Source organism: Stegodyphus dumicola, chromosome 2, assembly GCF_044657685.1.
Source record: "Stegodyphus dumicola isolate Sdum_Otavi_A_Nest chromosome 2, ASM4465768v1".
Taxonomy (NCBI): Eukaryota; Metazoa; Arthropoda; class Arachnida; order Araneae; family Eresidae; genus Stegodyphus; species Stegodyphus dumicola.
In genome coordinates this window covers 1,039,291-1,066,611 of record NC_140769.1, presented here as the reverse complement: position 1 = coordinate 1,066,611, position 27,321 = coordinate 1,039,291, and the positions used below count along the sequence as shown (strand labels likewise).

Sequence of the window (27,321 nt, the reverse complement as noted above, 5' to 3'; positions counted from 1 at the left end):
ATTCAGTCAGCAATCAGTTATTTTATATCGTCTTGCAAGATATCCCTTATGACTATAAATGCTTACCATATTTTAACAATCAAGAAATATAAATGAATAATTACTTTTAAAATATTTTTTGTTCATAGTACCTAATCGGGCTGGCGAGCACATACAAAACGATCTGCGAGCACAAGGTTGGGCACCGCTGCTTTAGACTAACGCGTAACATCTGAACAAAAATTGAAAAAACGTTAGTGCCACTCTTACATTACAGAATAATTATTTTCTATTTCTCAATAGAAACATTAAATATATATATATGTATGTGATGTATCAGCTTTAGTCGTAGCTTAAATAATCAGACGATAAGTTTAAAAAACAGGATCCATTTATTATTATTCAGGAGAAATAGCAGTTACAAAAATCAGATATACGGAGTAAATAAAAAGAATTACTAATAACTTTTTGTATGAAATTTACTGCATCGTGACATTTAAGAAAAAGCCCCGATATTCATTTGCGAGTTTCTTTATAGCCTCTGGAAAGGCGGAGCTTCCAAGAAATGACGTCAGTCTCGTCAGCCAATCCAGTTCGCTTTATATATCTCCAGAACATTCTAAAACTATACGTGTAGAAAAGGCGGGAAAAACAACTTGACTACGGGGCTGTGGATTTAATTCCACGTACTTTCAAATAAGAGAACGTCGCCATTAAAAATGAAAAGAACATACAATTAGAATTTTAAATGTATTCTTGATTATGGAATTTTATTGTTACATGTATATATTCCCAGTTTTTTTAAATTTTCCTCTCCAAAAACGTTTTTGGAATAATATATTTTTTATGGAAATTAATTTACATATGCTCTTAGAAATTAAATTAGTTCGCAGCCATAATAATTTTTTATTCTTATTTCTTTGCAATTAAAAATTTCTTAATTAAATTTTAATTTTATATTTGCTTTATACGAATAGAGGATATTTGTTATATGTACGTAAAATATAAAATATGGCTTTCAAGTAATAAATTAATAGCCCTTTAACTTCCGTTGCATTCTAAAAATAACAGCAATAAATTTGTTTAGTTCTGATGCGCACTTATGAACGAAACTTACGAAATCTGAACCCAAAATCCTGTACATTAAAGTGTCATGTGATCTGAAGTGGATTTCGTTATAAAAACTTAATTATGTCGCATCTCCCTCTTCTTCTCTTCGCTCGTCTCTTCTTTTCCAGTCTCGTCTTCTATCCATGCAGAGTTAACTTTTCTAATTTTCGTCCTTTGAGAAGATGTAAGCTGAACAAAATAAGGAAGTGCATAGCGCTACCACAGTGATAATGTGCATTATCCAATAAATAAAATTATTTGTGGAATTTACTGTTACGTGTGTTCGAGTGTTATCTTATAAGGTATTTCTCCCGCCTTTTTAGCGCGATTTCGTGATGTATCTGCCAGTCGTTTACTCAAACAAATCCAAGACCATCATGTGACAAACTTTCAAGAAAATAATAAAAGATCCTACAGACGCAGAGATTGGGGATGGCATAATATTTGTATGCCATCCCTAATATTAATATAAATTATATTAATATCATATTAATAATCTTAAATATTAATTATATTTGTTAAATTCTATTGATATTTTCCTCGTCTTTTAATGCTATTGTTATGTTATTTTCTTCCTTCACGTTCGTATATAGTTCGTAGATTTGGAGTGAATAACGACGACACCGGATGAAGTATCAAAACACACTTTATTTATCAAATATTAATCAGGACAACTCCAAAACACTTTTACAGTCGTCGAAGAGCTACTATAAACACGCTGGAACAATCAGCGACATAGCCTTCACACTGTCAGGCAATAACGGGGGAGACAGCACACGAGCACAGCTCCCGAGTCTTCGGTTCAGTCGTTCCCGGAGCTCAACACGCTCTCTCGACGATGCAATAACCGCGATACAATAAGAGACTCCTTCGGTGCACTCGACGACTCACTCGGCACTCGTTGCCCTGCTGTCAACTCGATCGACTCCGCAAAGCTCTCTAGACGAGGCACACTAACTGATTGCGGACCAGCAGGATTTATATAGCTTTCGGCTTATGTTCGAAAACATTCTGAGCTAAACCGGTAAGAAGACGTTCCAGAAGGTTCTCCATTTCTCCATGGGATATCGCCAATTTTGTCGCCAAATGGGCGAGTTCTCGAATAATACGGCAACCCCGCCTTCCCTTGGCATTTTATGGCAACCCTAAAACTGCTTGGTGGGAAGGCCAGCTTACCGCGCCTGTACATTTCGTAACACTATTATTAGATTAATGTTGTAGAGACATTAGGTACTTTTTTGGAAGCTGGAGAAGTGAAAAATGAGCAACGCCTTCGCCGGAAATCGAACCACGGACCTCTGGAGTACGCGCCCAGCTTCCATACCACTACGCCACGAAAGCAAGCTAAGAAGGCGTTAGAAACACCTGATAGAATTCCACTGTTAAAGCACGACTGGGGTTTTAGGGGAGCCATTCGCCAAATCCTGGGTGTGGAGAATCATCATACACCAGCCTTTTAGTTCGGGAGCCAGTGTAGAGACATTAGGGTTTTTTGGAAGCAGGAAAGATGAAAAATGAGCAGCACCTTTTCCGGGAATCGAACCATAGACCTCTGGAATAGGCGCCCAGTTTGCAGACCACTACACCACGAAGGCAGGCTAAGAAGGCGGGAGAAATACCTTATAATGTTACCAAAATTGTAAAATGGGAACATGATCGCATCAAATGGTGCCTAATGTATACGAAAACGTAGAAAATAAATTGTTTATTGAGATCAAATGTTTGGATAACTCCCAAATAACAGAGAAATATTTTTGCTTCAAGTGGGTTCGTCGGAGTCCTCATCATAAGGAGGTGATGGAAGGTCGGAAGACGAATTCTCTACCCGTGCGTGTGGATGGAAGTTTGAATCTGCGTTTCGGAAGAATTGCCATTGTTCTACTGCATAGTTTCGCTAACGAGCTGCACGTGAGTAACCATTTATTGTTCTCTTAATCGGTTTTTCTCTTAAATTTTTGTATCTGTGGCAAATAACTGACTAGTATTTCAGCTAACAGCTAATTGTCGCAGCTGATTCGCGATCTTCTCTGAAATCTATCTATATCCTGCAGTATGGGCTGCGGAAATTTCTGAAAGAATCTGTCGCAGAGCTTCGATAATGTGTTTTCGCGGATCGAGCAATTTTTACAATTCCACAAGCCGTTGCACTCAGGACTAATAGCCATACAATTTTGTACAACAACTAGAAACTTAAATGCAAGACTTGTAGCCACATGTTATAGATTATATACAAAATAAACCATTAAAATTATCAATCTAAAGCAATAAATAAAAATATAAAAAAATCTAAAGGGTTTCAGATTTTAAATTACGTCCAAAGGCGCGTTTTTTTAACATTTTGTGTGTTACCTTAATTTATTAAATATCACGTTCTTCGCACTTAAACCATAAAATTCAGTTCAACAGTAATGGCGCAAAATAATTTTAAAATGAACCTATCTTTAGAATTTCCGAAACACAGTCTCACGCGCTGGAGATAAAAATGTTTTTTCTGTGCGCAACGTTGCATTGGCTCGCTTTTAAATCCTTGAGCTTGTTAATTCAAAACTCGTTAAAGTGTTACAAAATATGAAATCGATAATAAAACAAATTCCAAATTTGGCCTTCCAAATTCGCAGTAGGATTACGTCATTCAAAATTCGATGGCTCTACGTACCGTTGTTTTATCACAATGCGAGAAACATACATATATTTATGCAGATTCTTCATTATTTAATTTCTTTAAATATAACACAGGGTTATAATATTGGGTGGCAATAATTTGAAAAGTAAATCGATATTTAAAGAGTTCAACGCAAAATGCCAAAACGAAATTAATAGCCATTCTGGTCTAACGCCCTTTGGGCTAAATAAAAATAAAGTGGTTGAAACCTTAGCAATTTTTGAACGTCGCCCTAAAAATTTTTCTTCCCCCACCCTTTATGGCAGAATTTTAAGCTTTGGCCTTAGCTACAGTCATTTTATTATGGAGGCACCTATTAGGGGGCCACCGTTACCTCATGTGAAGACACAGACCATTTTACATCCATGTCTTCTCCTGGATTTGAACCCGGGCCCATCGGTAAAGCACTCGGTCTCTAACCACTTTTCCATCTGGGTGGCTTGCTGTAAAACTTGAATCTGAAGAATGTGATTTAAACAATTTATGTTCCAGGCTCCCAAAATTGCGGGCTGTAGTCGGTTGTGAGGGCCTTACCCATTACTAAGGCCGTTAGCGGTGGTCGCTTTGTCATGGATGCACCTAATAGGTAGGCCACAGTTGCCTCTTCTGAAGGGACGGACAAATTACGTCCATGCCCTTTTCCGGAATTCAAAATCCTTCGGTATACTATTACATTTGTAGAAGAAAATGTCCATACTCAGGGGGACTGTAATTAACGTACCTCTTTGAAAAAGCCGTTAAAAAAGCACTGGTCATAATGACTTTAAATTTAATCTAAATATATTAGGGCGAGTCAAATGAAAGTGAGCCAACCCCTCCTCAGCAAGAATGGTTCGGTCCATCATCTGCGGCGCATGCGTGTAGCACAGAGACAGCCTTCATTTACGAAAGTGGCGCGAAAGTGTGAGGTTAAAGTTCTTTAAGGCGCTCTTACACTGGGTTGAAGACGGTAGCGTGACATAATGGACGCTCCAAAAGAGGAACAGCCTGGTGTGGTCAGGTTTTTGACAGCTGAAGGTGTTTCCCAACATGAAATTAGTCGCCGTATGACTGCTGTGTACGGTGAACATTGCATCGCATTGGCCATTGTGAAGCGTTGGAGCAAACGGTTCAGAGAAGGACGTGAAAGTTGCAAAGACGTTCCAAGACCAGGCCAAAGCCACCTTGCAATCCCCCCGACACAATTGCACAGGTTGATGAGCTGATTAGACAAGAACGGAGGATAAGCATCGATGAACTGGCAGAGCGTGTGAACATCAGTCACGGTTCGGTTCACACCATAATTCATGATCATCTCGGTTATCGGCTTTTGTGTGCTCAATGGATGCCCAAGATTTTGAACGACCGCCAGAAGACGGAGAGGTTCGGCGCTGCTCTGACTCATCTCATCCGGTATCACAATGAGAGTGACGACTTCTTGTCTGCAATGGTGACTGGAGACGAATCATGGTGCCACCACTACGAACCTGAAACACGCCGGCAAAGCTTACAGTGGAAACATTTGAATTCACCACCCCCGAAGAAAGCAAAGGCTGTCATTTCCTCGGGAAAGGTGCTATTGACTTTTTTTTTCGATCGTCAGGGGCCATTACTGATTGAATTTGCTAAACGTGGAGAGACTATCAATAGTTCGCGATATTGTGCAACGCTGGATCGGCTGCGTGTCGCAATCAAGAACAAACGACCTGGAAGATTGACGAATGGTGTGATCTTGCTACACGACAATGCTCGTCCCCACGTCGCTGATGTGATTAAGACACAACTGGCAAAGTTCAAGTGGGACACGCTGCAACATCCTCCATACAGCCCAGATTTGTCGCCATGCGACTTTCACATTTTCGGGAAACTGAAAAAACATCTCAAGGGTACCAGATTCGTGTCGGACGACGCCGTGAAAGAGTCGGTTACAGACTTTTTGAATCGACAGCCCAAGGAGTTTTATGAGACGGGGATCACGCGGCTCATTTGTCAATGGGATAAATGTCTCAATGTTCATGGAGACTACCTTTAAATAAAGTACTCTGTTTGTCATATATTCGCATTGGCTCACTTTCATTTGACTCGCCCTTATACATTAAGCAAAGAGAATTTGTCTGGCGAAAGAGGACAAATAATTGAAAATTTTATCAGTAGATTATCAATAGATGGCGCTGTATTCATTATTTTCCGAATTAAATGACGTGATATGCGCAGTACATGCTCCGCGCTAATCATAGCAAATGTTTGGAATTTGAGTTCCATGTATTCTGTGTCGTGATTTTGCCCTTGAGAGCAATAATCGTATGTTCATGCTTTCACGCGTCTGAATAAAATTAACCTATGTTATCAAATATGGAATTTATTAAGAAGAATCTAGTTAGTTACTTTATTTCAATAACGTTCTTGAAGATAAATTCAATCTCAACATTGGATGAAGGATGAAGAATGTGAAAGTTTACTGGCCATTTCTTCAGTAAGATCGATGAGTTTAAAAGCTAAAAATATTTTTAATTATTTATTCCCCATATTTGTGATGTTGAATGTTTCACGTTTTATTTGCTTCTGAATATCAGTGCTCTAATACAATGATTGTTAGTAAATATTTATTTTGTTTTAGCATATTAAAAAGTATCGAATGTTAATGAAAAGAATTTGTAATTTAATGGTGTTAATTAATCAGCGCTTTAATACAGAAACTGTTCATAAATATTTACGTATTGTAGTTTTTCCGCATTCTGCGTACTATACATACATAAAGATTAAAAGGCCAATCTTCGCGTTCCTAGGTTTTGCAAAGCATTTGAGTTTAGTTCTTATTTAAATTTATTTAGTTTGTAGTTCTTATTTTTATGTTTCAGACCATAAGTACTGGTCTTTGTATCCCGAAGTGCGGGAGCAGTTGTAAAATGTGAAAAATAAAGGGTAATTAAACACTTTCCACTCAGTGTTGTCAGATCGTGCGATTTTGCACAAATTTGCGACTTTTGACAAACTTGTGCTACTAAAATTTTATCATTTGCGACATCCATCATTTTATGCTACTTTTTTCGACTTCAAAGATTTTTTTCATATATATCGTAAAATGATTTTATTTTAAAATTATATATCAATTAAATATAATTTCGATTAAAAAATAGTTTATTTAGGCTTAAATAGAAGTTCAGCACCCGAGTAGTTATTGTAAGCCGTCCGGGTGTCCGGCCCTGCTGTCACCTGTCACCTGCCATTCGTGTAGGGTTTCAAAAAACATTGTAGAGCACGATTTTAAGTATAATTACTACTTGTTTTACTAATAAGAAATAAATAAAAGTAATAAAAAGGTCAATTAAGTAAAAATTAATATTTCAGGCGATTTCACACTAATTATACTCAGTCCAAACAGTTCTACAGAATTGCTGGACTATGACTAACTCACAGTCCTCAATCAATACATTCAAGGGCCCATCTGCCCTTTTATATGGGTAACTATGGACAAGCATCTTGGATGATCTGCGGACCGTCTGTTCGCTTATTCCATCTCAAATATCCGCTCTGCTCTCGGACGCGTCTCGTCTCCAGCACTTCCAATGGTCATCTGCTGCTTTGCAAGCTGCTCTACGTCACCGCTCTGATACGTTGAAGTAGAAGTAAATGGAGTGGAAGGATCTACCTCTACATCCGCAACATCACCGTTTGAGTTAGCCAGCATAACTCCTGTTTTCAGTTTCTGGACAGCTTCTCAAAACATTGCACTAGTTTGAACAGGCTCCCTATCCTGGATGACCGCAGTCTGTCCTTTCACGGTAAATAACGCCTCGACTACCACATGCCCGCACCATGGGGCACCACCCCCCGATCAGTGCAGAGCGACAAAGTTATCTATAAGCATTGGCGGAGACTAATATCTCACATGGCATTAAGTCAGGACGGAGGGCCAGCTCCACCGAAATTTATCTCTAAGTCAGAGGGGAGTCGTCACTTCCCCTAGCTGTTGCAAATACCAAAAGTTACTAGTTACAAGGTTGACATCGCCGTCCCACTGCGTTGCCCGGGGAAGACCATCCCCTCCATCTCAACCATGTAAAACCCCCACAGCCATGGCACAGACCAGGACAGTGCCAAATAGTTCATGCCTGAACTAACCACCGAATAAACGATGGTTCTAGTCCTGTGAAGATTGTTTATTTATCCTGGAGATCGAAGTTGTCTACATAGAAGTCTAGCGAGTTGTCTGAGCAGTACTCCGGGTCTCCTCCCATTAATGGTTGGTTTCGGAAATTCCACCCAGTCAATCCCCAGGGATTATTTGCCCAACATCATTATCACAGGCCTACCGGGTGGTACATTTCACAAGTGCACATTTGTGTAGCTACAAAGGATGCACCAATAGGCATCCAGTAATATCTCCGTCATGTCACATGATCTTTCGGCGCGCTTTAAGCAAGAGGGTTGAAAATATTTTGCCAAGCAGTTTTCTTTACAAAATAGAGCAACGTCGATTTCTTCTCCTCAAAACTTTCATTGCGAAGTTAGATCAAATGCAAGTAATTGTGAAGATTTCACTACCTGGTTGAAAGAATTTGAAATAAATACAAAAACATGTTGGATACTCCGAAAAATATCCATGTGAAACATTACTAATAAGTGCAAAAATGAAGAAATGAATATATGATAAACATCTGAGCCTAAATGGTATCTTTACATGAAACTATACATATGAGAAAAATATTTACACCAATTATATGTGTAAATAGAAGTCAGTTCTTTTTATTGTAGTCTATATGAAACAGATATTCTATAATAATAGCCAATGCAGAAATTTATTCAAAGTAAACTTTACTAATTTGCATTCGTATACATTTATTGTGTTAAATTTCACATTTAACGACTGCTCACGCTTAAATGTCTGTCTACACCGTCTGCACAAGAAATAGTCATCATACAGAATAAATTTATCTTATTCACAACGAATATATTCAATTTATTCACATATAACTTTTAATGTTAACAATGGATATAATCAGATCATACACAATATGTATTCTGAATCTTACACTTTCAAAATGAAAAGAATGCAAGCACTGAAATAAGAAAACACTAGATTCATTTGTAACACTTCCAGTCCTTCTCAGCTCAATTAAAAAAAAAAAAAAAAAAAAAACTATACACTTGAATTCTCTTAATGAACAAGTGTCAGTAAATGCATAATATTCGAGGCTAGCTGAAGCTTGAGTCATTTTCTCGATGAAAAGAGCGATTATATGCCGTTAACATCAATCCAAATATTAATGCGTGACAAAAAATCGCGAAAGTGAAATGTTAGCGATTTATTACACTCATAAAACGAAAGCACTACGAGATTTTCTACTATTACGCCATACATTCATAACTACGAAACAAATGCGAATTAAAAGATAAACAACATACATGCACGAAGATTTAGCGTCGCAAGAGAAATAGAAGCTCATTGGTTCATTTTCGAAACCCCTCCCTCAGTGGCTACGCTGATGTGCATTAGTGAAATATGCTTACCGCAGGGGCCACGAGGAGCCCGATTTTGAGCGGGAGGTAGAAGAGGCTGTATGGTAGTGCGTCACTACCCAGGCAGCTGCACCCACTAGAAGGTCCAGATCGAACTCCGGGTCTTCTACCGCCAGCGGTTCGTTCCGGTAATTCGTCCTTTCCATATTTGAGGCAGTAACAACTACCCCCCCCCACGAGCTGCTCGAAACAGTCACTTAAAACATTAAATTCAGTCTCTCTAGTTTCTTGACAGCGCAGCCAGATAGAGTAACAGTCTTAGGAGACTTTCTGGAGTCGTCGTCATCATCTGGATCCGGCAAATGCATTGCCCAGCCACATGAAGAAGAAATCTAGGAACAGGCGCCACGGTCTTGACTGCGAATCTGTGAAAATAATTCAACAACTCTGGCTGAAGACCAGACTAAGCGCTTTTTGAAATCATCTCCCCGGCAGAACATTTCTTAAGCGAGTATTTAGCAAATGCAAAACACAGTTCAGTTTCACAGACTTCAAAATACAAACCACAGTTCAGTTCACAGTTTTACAAACCACAGTTCACTTTCACAGTTCATACCTAGCTAATAACTGACGCTATTCTACAGAGCAGTCTGTGAAACTGCGTATCGTTATTGTGGCTGCTAGTAACAAATTGAGTTTTGTGTGTCTGGCAATTTCAGATCTGATAAATCAATTACTTTCTCTTTGAATTCACTCAAAACACACGTGATCTTAGGCAATGTGTTGCAAATTTTTCGAAAATGCTGCTATTTGAAAGGAGGGGATTCCTCACTTTTAAAGAGCAAATTGTTACGTAGAAAAAAAAATTAAAATTACTTTTATATCAACTTTTAACTGACTAACGACTTCTTCTTGGTGCCGCGACCTAAAAACAATAAATAAACTCAAACTAAAACTAAGTACTTAGTTCTCTCAGATTCAAAATCTTAACACTTTAAAATCAAAGAGAAATCAAAGAAAATATCCTACCTGGTGCTTTGGTAAAATAACGATTATTTATCAAAACCAAAATGTTAAATGCACTTCCACAACAAAATCTTTAACACGCTATCTCTCACTAAAATAAAGCTAATTCAGATCTCTAACCTGAAAACACATAAATTTCAATACAAATCTAGAGATAGCTCTAAAACACAACATTTAAAATGCAACACAGAACTCTTCAAAACACCAAGGAAAGATACATCTCACACTTAAGAAGTCTACTCGTCAAAATCAAAATAAATTAAGTAACCGATCGTATAGTCACTAACACTTAAAAACTGATTTTTATTTTCTACTACCGCAATATGGTTACCTAGGTTGGCTAGAATAACCATGTTCCGTAAGGATCACATGGGTGACTTACAGTAGACCACAATTTAACTCAAAGAAACATACAATAATAAAAAGGTACTATTCTGTTTCTAGAACCGTAAAAAATTGCAGCGAAAATGTATGCGCAAAAGCGCCAAATCTAGCAAATGCGCACATTTAACAGCGTGCCAAATCTAGCGTATGCGCTGATTTCAGATTGCGTAAGTTTATATAGTTCTATATTTCCTAAGATGCCATTGAAATACTAGTTTAATTTTTAAATCCTTTTTTGATATCCTATGGATTTAACGATTTGGGGATTGCCCATGACGAAAAGTCGGCGATAGAATTTTGGGTAAAGTGCAGAATCCCCCACTGCTTGACGCGTTTTTAAGAATTGCACATACTCGGTATCCATGTGCACATCGACCTATTTTCACTTAAAAAAAAAATCCTAGAATTGCACAAAAATGGCACTGCGCACACCCTTGACTTTATCTATGTACACATCGACCTATTTTCACTTAAAAAGTAAAAGAAAATTGTCAAAAATCCAATTGTTTTTACCCTTGTAAAAAGCGGCAAACAAATAAATGAGCGATTCTGCACTTTACCGAGAATATTTTCAAAGAAAAGGCATCATTCAGTATAGAAAATTACGTTTGAACAACCAACGAGATGAAATTATGCTTTAGCGATAAGTCGGTAGCGAAATAGCGATGCAGGCATCCATTCAGTTACGTTTAAGAATTTTTATATAAATTATAATAATGACTTGAAATAGTTATTGACTCTTATGCTTCCATTCAGTCATGTTTAGCCTTTTTCATGTAAATTATAATAATAACAAAGTATATTATGAAATTAACCTTTCATCTAAATTTAAAACATCAATCTTAGATAATTATTTACTATTATACTTTCTTTCTTGCCGCAATTATTAGGGTTGCCGCAATTATTTTTGGCAACATTGGCATCAACAATAGTTTGGCGATTTTTTACGGCCTTCGAAACCGAATAGTACCAATAAAAATTATAAACACATTTATTGAATATTCCCACACATTATAATTTAAAATAGCTGGCCAGACTACCCCTACAAAAATCTTTTAAAAGTTACTTATAGTTTTTTTTTTTTTTTTTTTTCATATCAATCTCATTTTAAACATTATTCCACTAATACAAAAATCATAGTGAAACACCTCATATTAATCTTTTAAATATATACTCAATAATAATTGTACCAAATAATACATAAGAATTTTCCATAACAAAATCGATAAAATATAAACGCCATTTTCTGTTTGTTTTCGTTTCCTTCCCCCCCCCCCCCAACAAGCTGTGCCTCATCTTGTCTTTTCGCTGTGGTTTATCCTGAGTTCGCTAATACAAGAATGTTCAGATCCGGTATCAAGAATGCACCTTAAAATCGCTTCTCCATCATTTAACTTTAAAACATTTAAAGTCATTAAATATAAAGTTTCATTTCTACAGTTATTAGTTAATGGCATTAGTTTGAACTGTTAGACCTCTTTCTTCATTTTCAAGCACTTCTGGCTTTTTTTTTTACTTCCTTGTACGAAGTGAAAAGGAAGTATTGTAATCGCGAAAAGTTTCAGGCAACATATTTCAACGAAAATATCCATTTTGACCGCTATCGAATGCAATTTAACGATGTTTTTGCGTGATATCTGTACGTAAGGACAGAATAAAAGACTCTTTTCCTCCAAAAAAAAAAAAAAAATTATAAAACTGATTTAAGATGAATTCTGAAGAGAATTTTTTGTGGCGTCTGTGCGAACGTATGTACGTACGTAAGAATCTCGCATAACTCAAAAACGAGTAGCCTCAGAACATTGAAATTTTGTATATAGTACTACTATAACATGTAGATGTGCACCTCGTATTTTGATTGCAATCGGCCGCGCCAAACGTATATAAATATATTTATATATATATATCCACTCTGTTACCCAGCTCAGTGATCCCAGTTTCTGTACTCTTATATGTTTGTAAATTGTACATTTTTTGCTATAAAAATGATTGAATTATGTTGTTCTTATCTTCCGGTTAAGGTAATTTGTATGCAAATTGTTTAGAATTATCAACAATTTTAAAGTTGCTTAAGTGCCGCTAAGCCTAACAATTTTTTTGATGGCGGCCATTGCTTGTTTACATTTGAAACAGCAGAGCAGTGGATTTGTTGCTAATCTAGAGAAACGTAGCTTCGCAACAACAACGCCTTCATTTATTATTGCGAATTAAATCATGCTTAATCCTTTCTGGAATTTTTTCGAGGAAATAAGTGTTTAAGATTTGCTTAATTTTTTATAATTTAACTTTTAATAATTAGTAATTGTTAATACATATATTTTGAGTTTTTATGTATGTTTGTCTTGTCGCGAAGTGAGAACTGAATTAATTGAATGAGAAATACTAAATCGTCTGTGAAAAACTGTTTCTTTTCTGTTTTGTTTGCTTAATTTCTTTTACACATCGTTCTAGCTTTATTATAGTATTTGAATAGAACATGTGGCAATGATTAGATAATTCTTTAAATGATATAAATGTTGTGCATTCTGAGTTATAATATGGACGAAATATAATACTGTTAAGTGAACCTAGCGCCAGAGTGTCGCTATGGTAAACAAATGGACTGAATTTTAAAGAATGAATTTTTCTATTGTGGTTTATGCGCTGTCAGCAAAGTAGATTTAATTGAATCCAATAAGTTTAAACGAAATGCAAGAAAAAATGCGTATAATTTAATATTCCGTACAAGGAAGTCATGTGGTGTACACATCAAATTTTTTTCATTATTATTTTGGTACTTTTCCGTTTCGCCGGCGCAAATCTCGCCAAGCAGACTTTATTGGCGACAACATACAGTATACGCATAAAAAATGTTAACAAATGTTAGTTCTAAGAATTTTTTATTTTGAAGCCATAAGCATTTTAATATCGTTTAAAATTTTGTAAAAAGCCAATAAGTAAAGACAAAAAAATTGTAAAAAGACATTAATTTAAGAGTTTACTATGCTTTCATGGTTCAACAACCTGATTTGTCGGTTCATATCACGGGACCCCAAGTGATCTCATGTAAACTACGCTGCAAAAATCTAATTGGTACACTAATTATCTACGTTAATTTCAAATTAAATCTTAATTTGTGATAGAAGTTTAAATGCAAGAATTGTTTCAATTCGTACGATTAGCTTACTCGGTCAGATGTTATGTAAAACCGCAGTGCTTTACTTCGCTAGTGCATTCTCGTGAGAACTGATGAATTTAACCCTTTGCCTTTTCTATATTTTTGCCCTCGGGTGAGCGCTGTGATTGCATCCTTATTGACTTAGTTACCGAGAATGGCCTTATGGCATAAAACTGAACTATCTGGTAAAGATTTTATGTAATTAATTTTATGCCAGTATTGAAAGAACAATCAATCTGATGAGAAATGGCTGTGGCTTGTTTTGGAAATGGGGCATAAAAGGTTACCAACGAGAATATTCCGTTTGGCATAAGTTGTACCATTATTGTAGACTTTATCGCTTGCGCCGGCAAATCGGAGAAGTACCATTAGTTTTAAGGTAAGCGTACATAAGACTGTTATCAGTTTTACAGTTACAATAAAAACAAGTATTTTTCATTTCACAAAATTTTGCTAAATAGCCAGTCAAAAAAAAAAAAAAAAAAAAAAAAAAAAAAAAAAAAAAAGTAGTTTTCTTTTTATCATCTAAATTCTTACTGCAGTAAAACAATTTTTAGCCCGCAAGAGCATTAGCCCGCAAGGGCTGTTAATTTCGTTTTGGCATTTTGCGTTGAAAACGTTAAATAACGGTTCACTTTTCAAATTGTTACCACCAAATATTATCGCCCGGTGTTATATTTAAAGAAATTAAATAATGTAGAATCTGCATAAATGTATATATGTTTCTTGCATTGTGACAAAGCGACGGTACCTAGAGCCATCAAATTTTGAATAACGTACGTTTCCACCCAAATATGGGTATCTGGGAAGTCCAAATTTGGAATCTCTTTCATTCTCTATTACCTATTTTATATTTTGTAAAGCTTCAATGAATTTTTATTAACAAACTCAACGATTTCAAAGCGAGCCATTGCAACAATGTACGGGGAAAAATATTCTTATCTCCAGCGCGCAAGACTGTATGTCGGAAATTCTAAAGGCTATGCTCATTTTAAAATTATCTTGCGATATTGCTATTGACTGAATTTTATGGTTTAAGTGCGAAGAACGTGATATTTAATGAAGGTAACAACACAAAACGTTAAAAAAAAGGCCCCTTTGGGCGTAATTTGAAATCTGAAAGCTTTCAGATTTTTTAAAATATTTATTTATTTTTCTGTTTGTAAAATACAATATTATTATACTATTATTAATACAATTTGTAAAATATAATAATGGTAACCGCGAAATTCCGAATGTGTAGGATGTCACTAATGCCTTTGTTCCAAGCTTTGGTTTTATTGTAATTGCTGTTACTATATCTGATTTCGAACCAAGGTGATTTGTTAATTGCAAAGGGAAATAATTTGAAAGTTTTTCTTTGAGTTTTATATGTAATATTTGTTAGCAGTTCTTGTGTGATTTACGTTTTTATTGCCTTTAATGTCTTTTGTTTAATGTATCTATCGATTGTATGTATAAATGGACGGGTTTTTTTTTTTATTTCTAGAGATTTCTGGAGCCTTTCTTGAATCCTGATACTACTACGTTCGTCAAGAAGTCTACCGAAGAAAAACTTATAAATAAGGTTTGTTGCATTTACATTCTTTACAAATCAAATATCATCTGATCATGACAATATATGTCCTATTTTGTTCCTCATTCCAAGTTTTTTACCTTTAGAGCATGAGTTAGAATGACAGACATTTAGTTTCGCAGTTTTCTTGGCTTTTTACTTCCTTGTACGAAGTAAAATTGAAGTATTGTAATCGTGAAAAGTTTTGGATATCAATTTTCAACTAAAATACCCATTTTGACCGCTATCGAATGCAATTTAATGATGTTTTCCGCGTAATATCTGTACGTAAGGACGGAATAAAAGACTCTTTTTCCCCCAAAAAATAATAAAAATTGATTTAAAATGAATTTTGAAGAGATTTTTTTGTGGCGTCTGTACGTACATATGTACGAACGTATCTAGCATAACTCAAAACTAGTAGTCTCAGAACGTTGAGATTTTGTACACAGAACTTCTATAACATGTAGATATGCACCTCCCATTTTGTTTGCAATCGGCCCCACCAAATATATATAAATATATTCGAATTTATTTAATTCGAATTTATTTGTCACTCGGCTTCGTGAGCTCAGTTTCTTTATTATTATATGTTTCTAAATTGTGCATTTTCTGCTTTAAAAATGATTGAATTATGTGGTTCTGGTTAAGATTTCTATGTCTTTAGTTAACCTGCATGCAATAATTGTGAAATTATCAACAATCAGCTTGACCAACCAATGACAGCTTGACGTAATTAATTTTTCCAAAAACACTTTACAGTTTTGAAACTTTTGATACAAAACTATTTGTAAATCTCTTCGGAGCAGAGCTTAAATTGCGCCGGAGCTCACTGGAATCAGATTCCGGTACTTCTTAGTTTGGGGGATAAATCATAATCCTAAACAGAGTGCCCCGGAGCCCTAAATAAGAAGGCTCCGGCACTTCTAATTTTAGAAATTAAGTCCTGCTTCTCAGTATGGCAGTGCAAAATCGGTAGTTCCCACTTCAAGCTACTAAGAAAGTTTAACACAATATAAAAAGCCTCGAATGCATAAGAGGGGTGGGGACCAGTGTTGCCAGAAAATTTTCAACTTAAGTCGCAAAAGAGGAATCAAAAAGTCAAAAAGGACATCAGAGATCACGTTGCAAAATATTCGGCTCTGCTAGAACCCGTGGCTCATATTTTACAGTCAAAAAATTTAACTGATCAGGACTACTATTTCTTCTTATTGGCTTTGCGAACATAACTAGAGTCCTGAGTAAGAACAGGGAGTTTACTTAAAATTATTCCTGAAAATGGAGAAGATACAACACAAGTGGGAACAGTATTGCCAGAAAATTTTCAACTAAAGAAGACTAAAAAAGTCGCAAAAAATCGCACATCACTTCAGAGATCACGTGAAGCACATTTAGGGCTATCTGCCTAAGAGGAGAGATGCCTACGTGGATGGCTTTGCAAGGGAAACTGGCTCGTATACATGTTTCACATGGGGAAAATTAGGAAAACGTCCATGCAGCCAATTCGTTCGCGGAATTCGAACCTCGGACCGAACTACCAGTGTTCAGCGACTTTACTGCTCGGCCGCTGGTGGACATATTTATAAATCGGAAAGTAGTATAAAATTTTTCCCGGAATTCCTCTCTTCTTTCCTCTTCTTTGTCGTTTAACTGCATTTTTTTTTCGTTCTTAATCAAGCATAAATGAACTGAAAATCTTACAATGATTACTTTTATTAAAATTAAATCCAAATAGAGGGTAATCGAAAGAGTTCTTGCCGTTTTGGACAGTCAGAAAGAAAATGTCATAAAACAAATAATAATCATCGCTAATCCTAAGAGATACATTAAGAACATGCTTGTAACATGTAACGCTTTAGCACGACGTGTAGAACATTCTGTACGCACATAACGAACGGCACGCTGTCAGTGTTACCAGAAAATTTTCAGCTAAAGTAGCAAAAACAGACTCAAAAAGTTTGGGGGGGAAAAAATGGCGTCAAGGATCACGTGATTTTGTGACGTCATGGTTGCACATGCTCACAAGCCCTCTGACGTCATCGCAAATTTACCGTCTATCGGTTCTCTAAGTTACAGACTGTATTCTATTTTTAGTCTTTTTAATTACGTATCTTAGCTTTAACGAAAATTTTAAAACTATATTGCTCATTTTCAGTTGTTTAAATATCCATATCTTTTTTAATTCATTCTCGTTTAATTTAGGTTTCAATTGTTAAATTAATTTCCGGATATCCATTCTTAAGAGATTAATCACGTTTAGACTGTTAACTCTTTTGTACTAAATTTTTTGACTTGGCAGTTAATTTTTTTAATTCATTGTTTTTTGGCTTAACTATGAACACTTTAATTGTGGAATGCTTTTCAATGAGTTTTCTGTTCTGTGTGGTGGATCTGTTTGAGATTCTGAATTATTAGAAAGCCTTGTTCTTTCACTGTTAAATTTATTTGTGTTGTTGTTTAGAAAATTGCCGTTGCTTTGATTTTTAAGTAATTTCTATAGCTTAGTTCTTAACAATATTATAATCAGGAGTATGGATTCAATTTCTTTCCCTGTTTTTGGTATCCAATATATGGCGCGCAAGCTGCAAATTCTTTGGTTCGATTCTGAGAATAGAACATATGAGATAGAATTCAGTTCATAGAACTGAGGGGAGGACTGACTTAAAAAGAGCATGCAGAGGTCCCGAAGCATTTTTAGTCCAAAGGGGCTTTGTCTCTGAAGGACTATTGTTTTCGTTTTGCGATTTTGCGCTGGTTCACTACAAATGTCCGTTTCACTTTTCAGACTGTTGCCACCAAATTTCCTGCATTATATCTGAAGACATTAAATAATGAAAAATATGCATAAATGTATGTATATTTCTCGCATTGTGATAAAACAGCGGAACTTAGAGCCATCGAATTTTGAAGGACTTAATCCTACTAGGAATATGGACATGTAGAAGCCCAAATTTGACATTTGGAATTTGTTTTATAATCGATTTCCTACTTTGTATAACTTTAACGAATTTTTGTTTAACAAACTCAAGGATTTCAAAGCGAGCAATTGCAACGCTGTACAAAAAAAAAAAAAAAAAAAAAAAAAAAAAAAAAAAAAAAAATATCTCCAACGCGCGAGATTCTGTATCGGAAATTCTAAAGGATAGGTTCAATTTAAAACTATTTCGTGATATTGCTCTTGAAATGAGTTTTAATAATAAAATTAAATAATTTAAAATCTGAAACCTTTCAGATTTTAAATTATTTAATTTTTTTTCTTTCTTTTTTTCACTTCCCTTAGCTCTTTCTCGTTATACCGGCGTCTGTGCAACCTTAAAAAGGAAAGACCACGTGTAAATAAGATTGCTAGATGCCAACTTCTATTTAAGCCTAAATAAACTGCTTTTTAAAATAAATTATTTTTAATTGATACAATATTTTAACATAAAAGCATTTTACGACATAAAAAAAAATCTTTGAGTACGGACGCAATTCTCGGAAAGCATAGTACCATTGCGGGGTTCGTCTCTGGTGTTCTATCTCTTCTATTCTGCTGCTACTAATTTCAAATTACTTTTTCCAATGGCGGGCACTTGCCCATAATGGCATTGGCCACTTCTAAGGTCAGGAGTAGTGGCCATTTTATTGTGGAGTTACCTAATAGGCGGCCATCGTTACCTCCTATGAAGGAACGGACAATTTTACGTCTATGCCTTCTCCAGGATTCAAACCCGGGCCCTTCGGTATAGCTATCAGGCTGTCCTAACAACTATACCGTCTGAGCGGCAAGAATCTGAAGAGTTTTAAAATTGGGCTTATCAGTATTTTTCAACCTCTGCCACTCGAATTGGCTTGTGGCTAGTTTCCCCGATTGTTCTGGGAGCTGTCTTAATTCCAGCGTCTTAGGCTGTTCTGCGATTCCCTCTACCGCAATTCCAGTACTTTAGAACCGGTTTGTTGCCACTTATATTCCGTCTTGAGGAACTGAGTTGCCTGGTTACGTCCTCCAGACAATCAGATGAGAGTAGAACATGATGAGAGTCATTTAAGTCATTTGATCCATTGGCTCATAGACATAGCAGTTCTGATTGGGTGTCTGTGGATTGCTTGTTGGGCTGCTTCAAATTTCATGGCGTACACTAAAGCGCTTTTTAGATCCTAGATATCAGCCATTGGTAAGGCTTTCTCTATCTAAGGGTCATAGATACCCTCGACGAAGTATTGCTGGGGCAGGATTCCCCTTCTTTCGGCTGTGACAATCCGACAAGGCGAGATTAGATAGACTTTCATCACTCAGCTCCTTCAGTGTTTCCGTAAGCTTTTGTTGCATTTTAAGTAAAGCCTGCTTTATGGTCTTTTAAACACTTCTTTCCAAAGTTCAGGTATAGCCCGCCGATAGAGCTGCTTTCGTTTTTAGCAGAATTTGAACGATCCGCAGCTTTTGCTCTCACAGAAGCGGCTATATGGCAGGCCTTAGTTTCGAAATCCCATCCATTTGATTCTGCAACTATAGAGAAATGAGTTTTGCACACTTGCTATGAGGTCTTTCCATCACACTTGGATAGCTTTGAAGCTTTAGATCGAGAAGACATAGGTAATAATTTAATGCCGTCAGAATTGTTTCCGGCTGTCACTATGAATTCCTTCAAGTTCTCACCTTCCTTGAAGACAGAAGAAACCTATCATGGATTTGTTGTTCTGCAACTAATTTAAAGCCGTCAGAATTGTTTCCGGCTGTCACTATGAATTCCTTCAAGTTCTCACCTTCCTTGGAGACAGCAGAAACCTATCATGGATTTGTTTTTCGGCAGCTAATTTAAAGCCGTCAGAATTGTTTCCGGGTGTCGCTATGAATTCCTTCAAGTTCTCACCTTCCTTGGGGACAGCAGAAACCTATCATGGATTTGTTTTTCGGCAGCCCCAAAAAAATTCTTTCTTCGATTGTTGTTCGACAGCAGGAATAACTCTGTAGAGACATTAGGTATTTTGAAGCAGGAGTCGTGAAAAAATGTGCCGGGACTCGAAACTCGGACCTCTCAATACGCGCTGAGCAAGCTGCCCACTACACTACGAAGGCGGGAGGAATATCTTATATACTCCCCCTTTTAAAGGGCGACTGGGGATTAGGGGACGTAATCGCCAAATCCTGGTGGTGGAGAATCATCATCTCCCACCGTTTTTAGTTCGGTCGCCACTGTAGAGACATTACTTTCTTTCTAAAACAAGAGCGATGAAAAATGAGTAATGCCCTCGCCGGGACTCGAACCACGGACCTCTCGAATACGCGCCGAATGTGTTGACCACTACAGCACGAAGACATACTAAGGAGGTGGGAGAAATACCTTTATAAGAGAAAGAGAAAGTAATGAACCGACACTATAGTGAACCAATGCGAAATTTGGTAAAATTATTAACATATAGCAAAATTGGAAAAGAATAAACGATAAATTTAATAACTGTGTATATTGATAATTTTATTTAAATCTTAATATGATCTTAATCTAAACCTTAATCATATATATATTTTTTTAATTTTATAAACTTTCGTCTTTACAGTTTATTCTTCTGTTAGGGAATGAAACGCTTTTTTATCCTTAATTGTTTGTTTTGTTAGAGCATAAATGCTCTGCAAGCTGTATCCTTCGAAAAGTGAATTTTGCGGTCTTCGGATATTTTGCAAGGTATAAAATATTCTTTATAAAGTTTATTGAATCTTAGCTTTGCAGCCATGGATAAAAATTTTCCGCATTCCGAATTTCACCAGCAGAAAATTACAGATTGTATGTGAACACACAAATTAAAGTTAAAAGTAAATTCATCAATAATTTTTGTTATTCATTTTCATATTCGCGGAATTGAATCAGAATCATATTATTTCATTTAAATAATTTATCGTGTAAAATTATTAACGTGCAGTGAAAGTGGAAAAGAACGAACAACAGAGAATGACGAACTGTGTATATTGGTAATTGTATTTAAATCTTAATGTGAGTTTTTTAAAGTAAGATTTTATTATTCACTTCTTTTAGTGGATATGACAATGTGAAGCAATTTTGTTTCTTCTCCCTTCTTTTGTGCGTGTATGAGTGTACGCGCCAAATTTTTCATTCAATTTTTAGACGTTTGGAGGAGATACTCGATTTTTCTTGCTGGAACGGATACATCGAAGCAAACTTCCTATTATTTGAAGCTCATAACTGTTATAAACGCCAGTTTTCCAATGGGGGTGCCTTTATAGTTATTGCAATAGATTATCTTAGTGCATCAAGGTCAGTACTGGTTTAGCACGTAGACAATACCACAGTTTTGCACATAAAATACGACCACAGTTTTGCACATAAAAAATGGCATAACCGAACTAGTGAACTCTACTGTATGTATGAACTCTGACTCAATCCATGATTTTTTCATGAACTGTCAATGAACTGTGAACCATCTACGATTTGCTACACTGTCCCAAAAACATCACATTAATATCACAATAACTTAACCAAGATAATAATGTTTAGTATTTTTCCATTCAATTCTATTTGTTTATTTGTGTACTTATATTTATATTTCATCATCAACTGTAATGTATGGTACTGTATTGTAATGTCATTGTCATCAGCAACTGTATCTCCCGACCATGCTCTGTACCACAAGTTCTCTATGCCCTAATGATAACTTTTCAATTAACACCGATGCGTGGCGTAAGTACGCCCTGTGGAAGTGTTCTTCTCAAGATGGTTAGTGTGAAGGAGTGACACCAGTTCTGCAATGGCGATGTGTTGGTGCTTCCCACACTTAGTCCTGTCCTGTGCTATTATTTGAAAATCGTTATAGCGACGTTCGATTGTAGTTACTTAATATCTTCATCAAAACAGTAATAAGTAAAAAACAGTAGTAGTAAAAACAGTTGCAGTAAAAATTAGGTAGCTCAGAAACACATGTTACCCATTTAATATTTCTTTAATACCTCTTCGTATTTCTTTTCGATGTACAGTGAAACCTCGAGATACGAGTTTAATTCATTCCAGGATTGAGCAAATTTCTCGTATCTAGAAAAAAACTTCGCCATCGAAAAGAATAGAAATCCAGTTAGAACCGTTCCGCCCCCCCCGAAAAAAATATCAACTTAAAAATCAAATTTTCCGATAAATAACACTGATAACTAGTACAAGTATAATCGTAGTTTACCTCTATCCTAGCTTCCGATATCTAATCGCCTTTTAACTTCTTTCTCGTTAACCCACTCCAACAACAGCTTCTCAACATCTTCTAGGAGTTTTAGGCGGCGCTTGGCAGTAACGGTAACTCCTTTGACCACGTTAAGTTTCTTAGTTTCTTCCTTCTGCTCCAGAAGCAAATCGTCGATGTCGAACGGCCGTAAGTCTTCGCCTATTCTGTCACTCTTTCGCCAGGCTTATGTTTATCTATGATTTCTTTCTTAATTTTAACAGTCACGGCTTCCTTCTTTTTCTTTGCAGCACTATCTGAGGCAACAACCTTCTTGGGAGGCATCTTAAAATAATTATTTACACGTTAAATGTAAAAAACACTTAACTCACAAGCGCACAAATACGTAAATTAAAGAACACTTAGTGATCTGACGAGGGGATTCCCCGAGTCGAGGCGGATGGGAAAATGGCGCCACTCATACCAACAGACTGGCTGGTTGCTCGTTACTCGAGTCAGTGCTCGTATTTTAAATTTTTCGCTCATACTTTCCTCGTATCTCGAATTTCTCGTGTATAAAAAATTATCGTATCTCGATGTTCCATTGCATCTTTATTTCCCTTTCTAGGTGTCCGAACTTCAACAGAGTGGCCTCCGCTACCAAGTATCCGTCGAAATTCAGGCTCCAATGGTTCTGTTCCCTCAAAAGGCAACTTCTCCCAATGCACTCATTCTTCAGTTAGGGGAACTGAGCGTCGAAAACTTCTTCCAAGAAGAGCAAGATTACTGCATGGATAATCTTTTAGTACGGCTGCATGCTCTCCAGCTAGCCAGGTTAGTAGTTTCAAGATTTTAGTTTCCTTTTCCGAGGCAGGGGCTGACAGGTATGATCTGTCCTGCGCAGCCAATTTCCACAAGTGTGCTGGCATCTTTATGCAAGGTGACTAATGTTCGCCAAGCTACACTGCGAAAAAAAAAGGACAGTTCTGTATCTCCCGTTCTCCTGGATCGATTGACGAAATTCACCTTGTGTTTTTAATGTTTCGAAAGCGCGACTTTCAAATATATATTAGATTTATATATAGCATTGTTCTAACATAGGGATTTTTACACAAAATCGGACTTTTTTGGCTAATCTTTGGAATATGGTAACAGGTAGTTTGACGACATTTTGGTAAGCGATAAAGGTTACTAGCTAGGACTTTAACAGTGTACATGGATAAAGTCGAGAGTGTGCGCAATGCCATTTTTGTGCAATTCTGCGATGTTTTTTAGGCGAAAATAGGTCGACGTGTACATGGATACCGCGTATGTGCAATTCTTAAAATCGTATGTGCAATTCTTAAAATTCTTAAAATTTTTAATTCTTAAAAAGCAGTGGGCGATTCTACACATTCTCCCAATTTCGCACCTAATCTTCGTCATGATTAAACACTTTTCTTCCATAAAAGTTCTAGCATAAGCGTAATTCGGCTAGCAGATTGTTGGAAAAAATGTTGAGTTAAAAAAAAAAAAAAGCCTTTACATCGTGAAAACAAAATTGCGTCTAAAAAAAAAACTTGCAGGGTTGGTCGCCGAATTTTCGCCAAAAAATCGCCAAGGTACCATAATTTGAAGATTAACCCTTTTTTGAAATGGTAAGCCATTTTTTTCCCCATATTTTGATTCTACGACTCAAATTATGCCCAGTTTTGTAAATGTTCAGTAGAATAAACGCTGTTTGTCGAGGCATAAGGATTGCCTGGCATCTATGAAGTTCTATTTTGATTTTGATGAATGCAACTTTTATCAAGGTGCCTGAACTCTCCTGTGAAGATGTAAGTGAATAGTCATCGACTTTGATAAAAGTGTGAGTGAACCACGGGAATTTCAATTTATACCATCAGAAATTCTTAGAGTCTTTTGTGCTTCTTTGCTTAGATTTAAAGTAGTTCCTGACAGGATACTCTTTCCCCGAACAACAATATCCAAGCTAACATGTAGACTTTAAGAGGCTCTTAGCCGTCTAAATTGCTGTCGGTTGTGTCTTAACCGTCGGTTGCGTTCCCGGGGCAGGGTGGAGTAGAGCGTAGATGGTTTCTACGAGGAAGATAACACACTGGGAGACTAAGGCCAGGCCAGTGGTCTTCCTTGGTTGCGCTCAATCCTTCGCCACCAGAAATGTAGCCCTCGTAGAAAATCCAGGGCATTTCTTTGAAGATTTAAGTAAAGAGTCGACGGCTTCAATAAAGGTATTGGAAACTTTTTCAAGCTAGCGATTCTTCGTCAAGACATAAGAGCTGCCCGGCACCCTTATAAAATTGAGTTTACTCCAGGAAGAATGCACCCTTCATCAAGATGCCGGGACTGGCCTAGTCTTTATTTTAGTGAATAGTCATCGATATGCATAAAGATGCCTGCGCCCTTGTCAGTTCAGTTTAGAATTTGTAGAATGTAATTTCCATCAATATGCCATGATTTTATGATAGGTTCTGTCTTGGCAAAATCTCCATCAAAAGGATGCCATCACCCTTATGAAGCCAGTACCATAAAATTTAATTTGGGACTTGAAGAAAGCAACTGGTTTCGAAGTGCTGGTGCCTTTATAGCAGAACAGTCTTGGGGTCTTTTATAACGACAGTCTTGGGGAGACATTCTCATATATGTATAGACACATTTATGAACATTAATTTTCAACTTTGAAAGAGCACATTTCGTCGAGGTGCCGGCATTTTTATTTTGGGGTACCTTCAGGATAGCGAATAATCGCCTGATTTCATTAGGGTGCTGGCATCTTTAGTTACAAGGCAGACGTAGAGTCATCGGTGCCACGGGAAATTTTCGGAATTAACAATTACACCATCCACTTCTGCTCCTATGAGCGTAAGTGAAGACGATGGTGGATAAGACCTAAGTATTTGAATTTTATAAAACAGAACATGGAGAGATATGATGTTATTTTGATTTAGTTATTGTCATTGTACATGAAATCTTTAAGAGACGTGCAGTTTGGACAGCCGCAGTGTGAAACAAAATTTAATCTATTCTTGTGGCTATTTTTTTAAAAGGATTTATTTCTTATAGCGGTCGATTAAATAAATTAATATTTTGGGCATGTTCTTCTCGAAGTACAGTAGATCTTGCTTAATACGATCACGTTTGTCCACGATCATTTAGTTAACATTAATCGAAAGGCAACCTTAACGATGAGAAACAGTATCTTTCAAAACACTAAAACGCGAATGGAATCGGTACTAATTTAATATAAATACAGCCAGAAACATAAAAAGACACATACAGAGCATTTCAGTTAGGTAACTACAAAACTTCTCATAATGTCTTTAACCTTTTCACTTCCAATGGGTTATATAAGTCCCAGTAGATATTTAAAGAACCCTAAAGGTATATGGTTATTATATGGTAGACATACACTACCACTACCATATGGTGGACCACCACTAGAATATGGTACCATACCACTACAGTATAATATCATCTAGTTCCAAGTTGTTGAATATAGGAGATCACTTACAAATCGAAGCGTCCACTTAGAAGAACGTGTCACAGTTGTACCAAGAAAAAACAAGAGAAAAGAACTAAATAAATAAATAAATAAAAAATGCGAAAGGTTTCGTATTTTAAATTACGTCCAAAGGGGGGTTTTTTCAACATTTTGTGTGTTACCTTTATTTATTAAATATCATGTTCTTCACACTTAAATCATAAAATTCAGTTCAACAGCAATATCGCAAAACAACTGTAAAATGAGCCTATCTTTAGAATTTCCGATACACAGTCTCGCGCGCTAGAGATAAAAATGTCTTTTCTGTACAACGTTGCCATAGCTCGCTTTAAAAACCTTGAGATTGTTAATCAAAAATTCGTTAAAATTTTACAAAAGATGAAATCGATAATAAAACAAATTACAAATTTCGGCTTCCAGATTCCCATATTCGCAGGAGGTTTACTTTATTCAGAATTAGATGGCTCTAGGTAACGTCGTTTTATCACAATGCAGGAAACATACATACATTTATGCAGATTCTTCATTATTTATTTTCTTTAAACGTAACACAGGGTGATAATTTTCGTTGGCAACAATTTGAAAAGTGAAAGAACGCAAAATGCCAAAACGAAATTAACAGTCCTTCTGGGCAAATTGCCCCTTTCGTCTAACATTTTATGTGGCATGTAATCTACCCACTAGGCAAAAAATGTTTTACTTCTTATCACTCATAAGTTATGAAAATAAAAATAGTTTTTTTTTTCTTTTATGTATCAACAATTTAATAATAATGGGGCACATATGCCCCGCCATTACAACGCAGTGGTCCATATCTGTCCCAGGCCCCTGGAGTTATCACATTTTAAAAGAGAAGATAAAAAAGGAAATCAGTTGGAACAAACAAATAAATTTAGATTGAAATAGTTAATGAAAAAGTTTATTTATGAATGATTCATAACATTTCAGGATGTCGTTTGATCGATGCTACTCCTAATCTCAGTACTTGGAGGCCATCCCTGATTGGAAAAGAACATGCCAATGGTAAAATTTTAAATTAGGCAAAATAGTAACCTTAGTTGTACATAGATATGTTCAGGCAAAAATATTCTGCAGAATTTTTCGTTGCTCCGCTCAAAATCGAGGTTATTGAAAATCTACATAAAACTACGGATTCTATTTTGCCTATTTTTAAACGTTTGGCTGAACTTGAAGTCAAGATGCTTGATGGCATAATCCCTTAAACCGTTCCTCTGTAACTTGGCAGTTTTTATAATGCATTTTAAACTTATTTGTCGACGTTACTTCAGTTTAAAAAATTTACTAGCCCAAAGGGGGAATTTGCCCAGAAGGGCTATTAATTTCGTTTTGGCATTTTGCGGTGATTCACT

The 27,321-nt window shown here is 36.3% G+C and overlaps 1 protein-coding gene across 1 annotated transcript in view; it reads left to right on the top strand.

Moving 5' to 3' along the window:
* LOC118194141 (intermembrane lipid transfer protein VPS13A-like) overlaps positions 1-27,321 on the top strand; it is a 483,044-nt gene that overhangs the window by 151,615 nt on the left and 304,108 nt on the right. Inside the window, exons 28-30 of the mRNA XM_085810380.1 lie at positions 2,854-2,997; positions 15,247-15,324; positions 23,078-23,283. Of these exons, the coding sequence (XP_085666506.1) occupies positions 2,854-2,997; positions 15,247-15,324; positions 23,078-23,283 (428 nt within the window). The remainder of the gene's footprint in view (positions 1-2,853; positions 2,998-15,246; positions 15,325-23,077; positions 23,284-27,321) is intronic.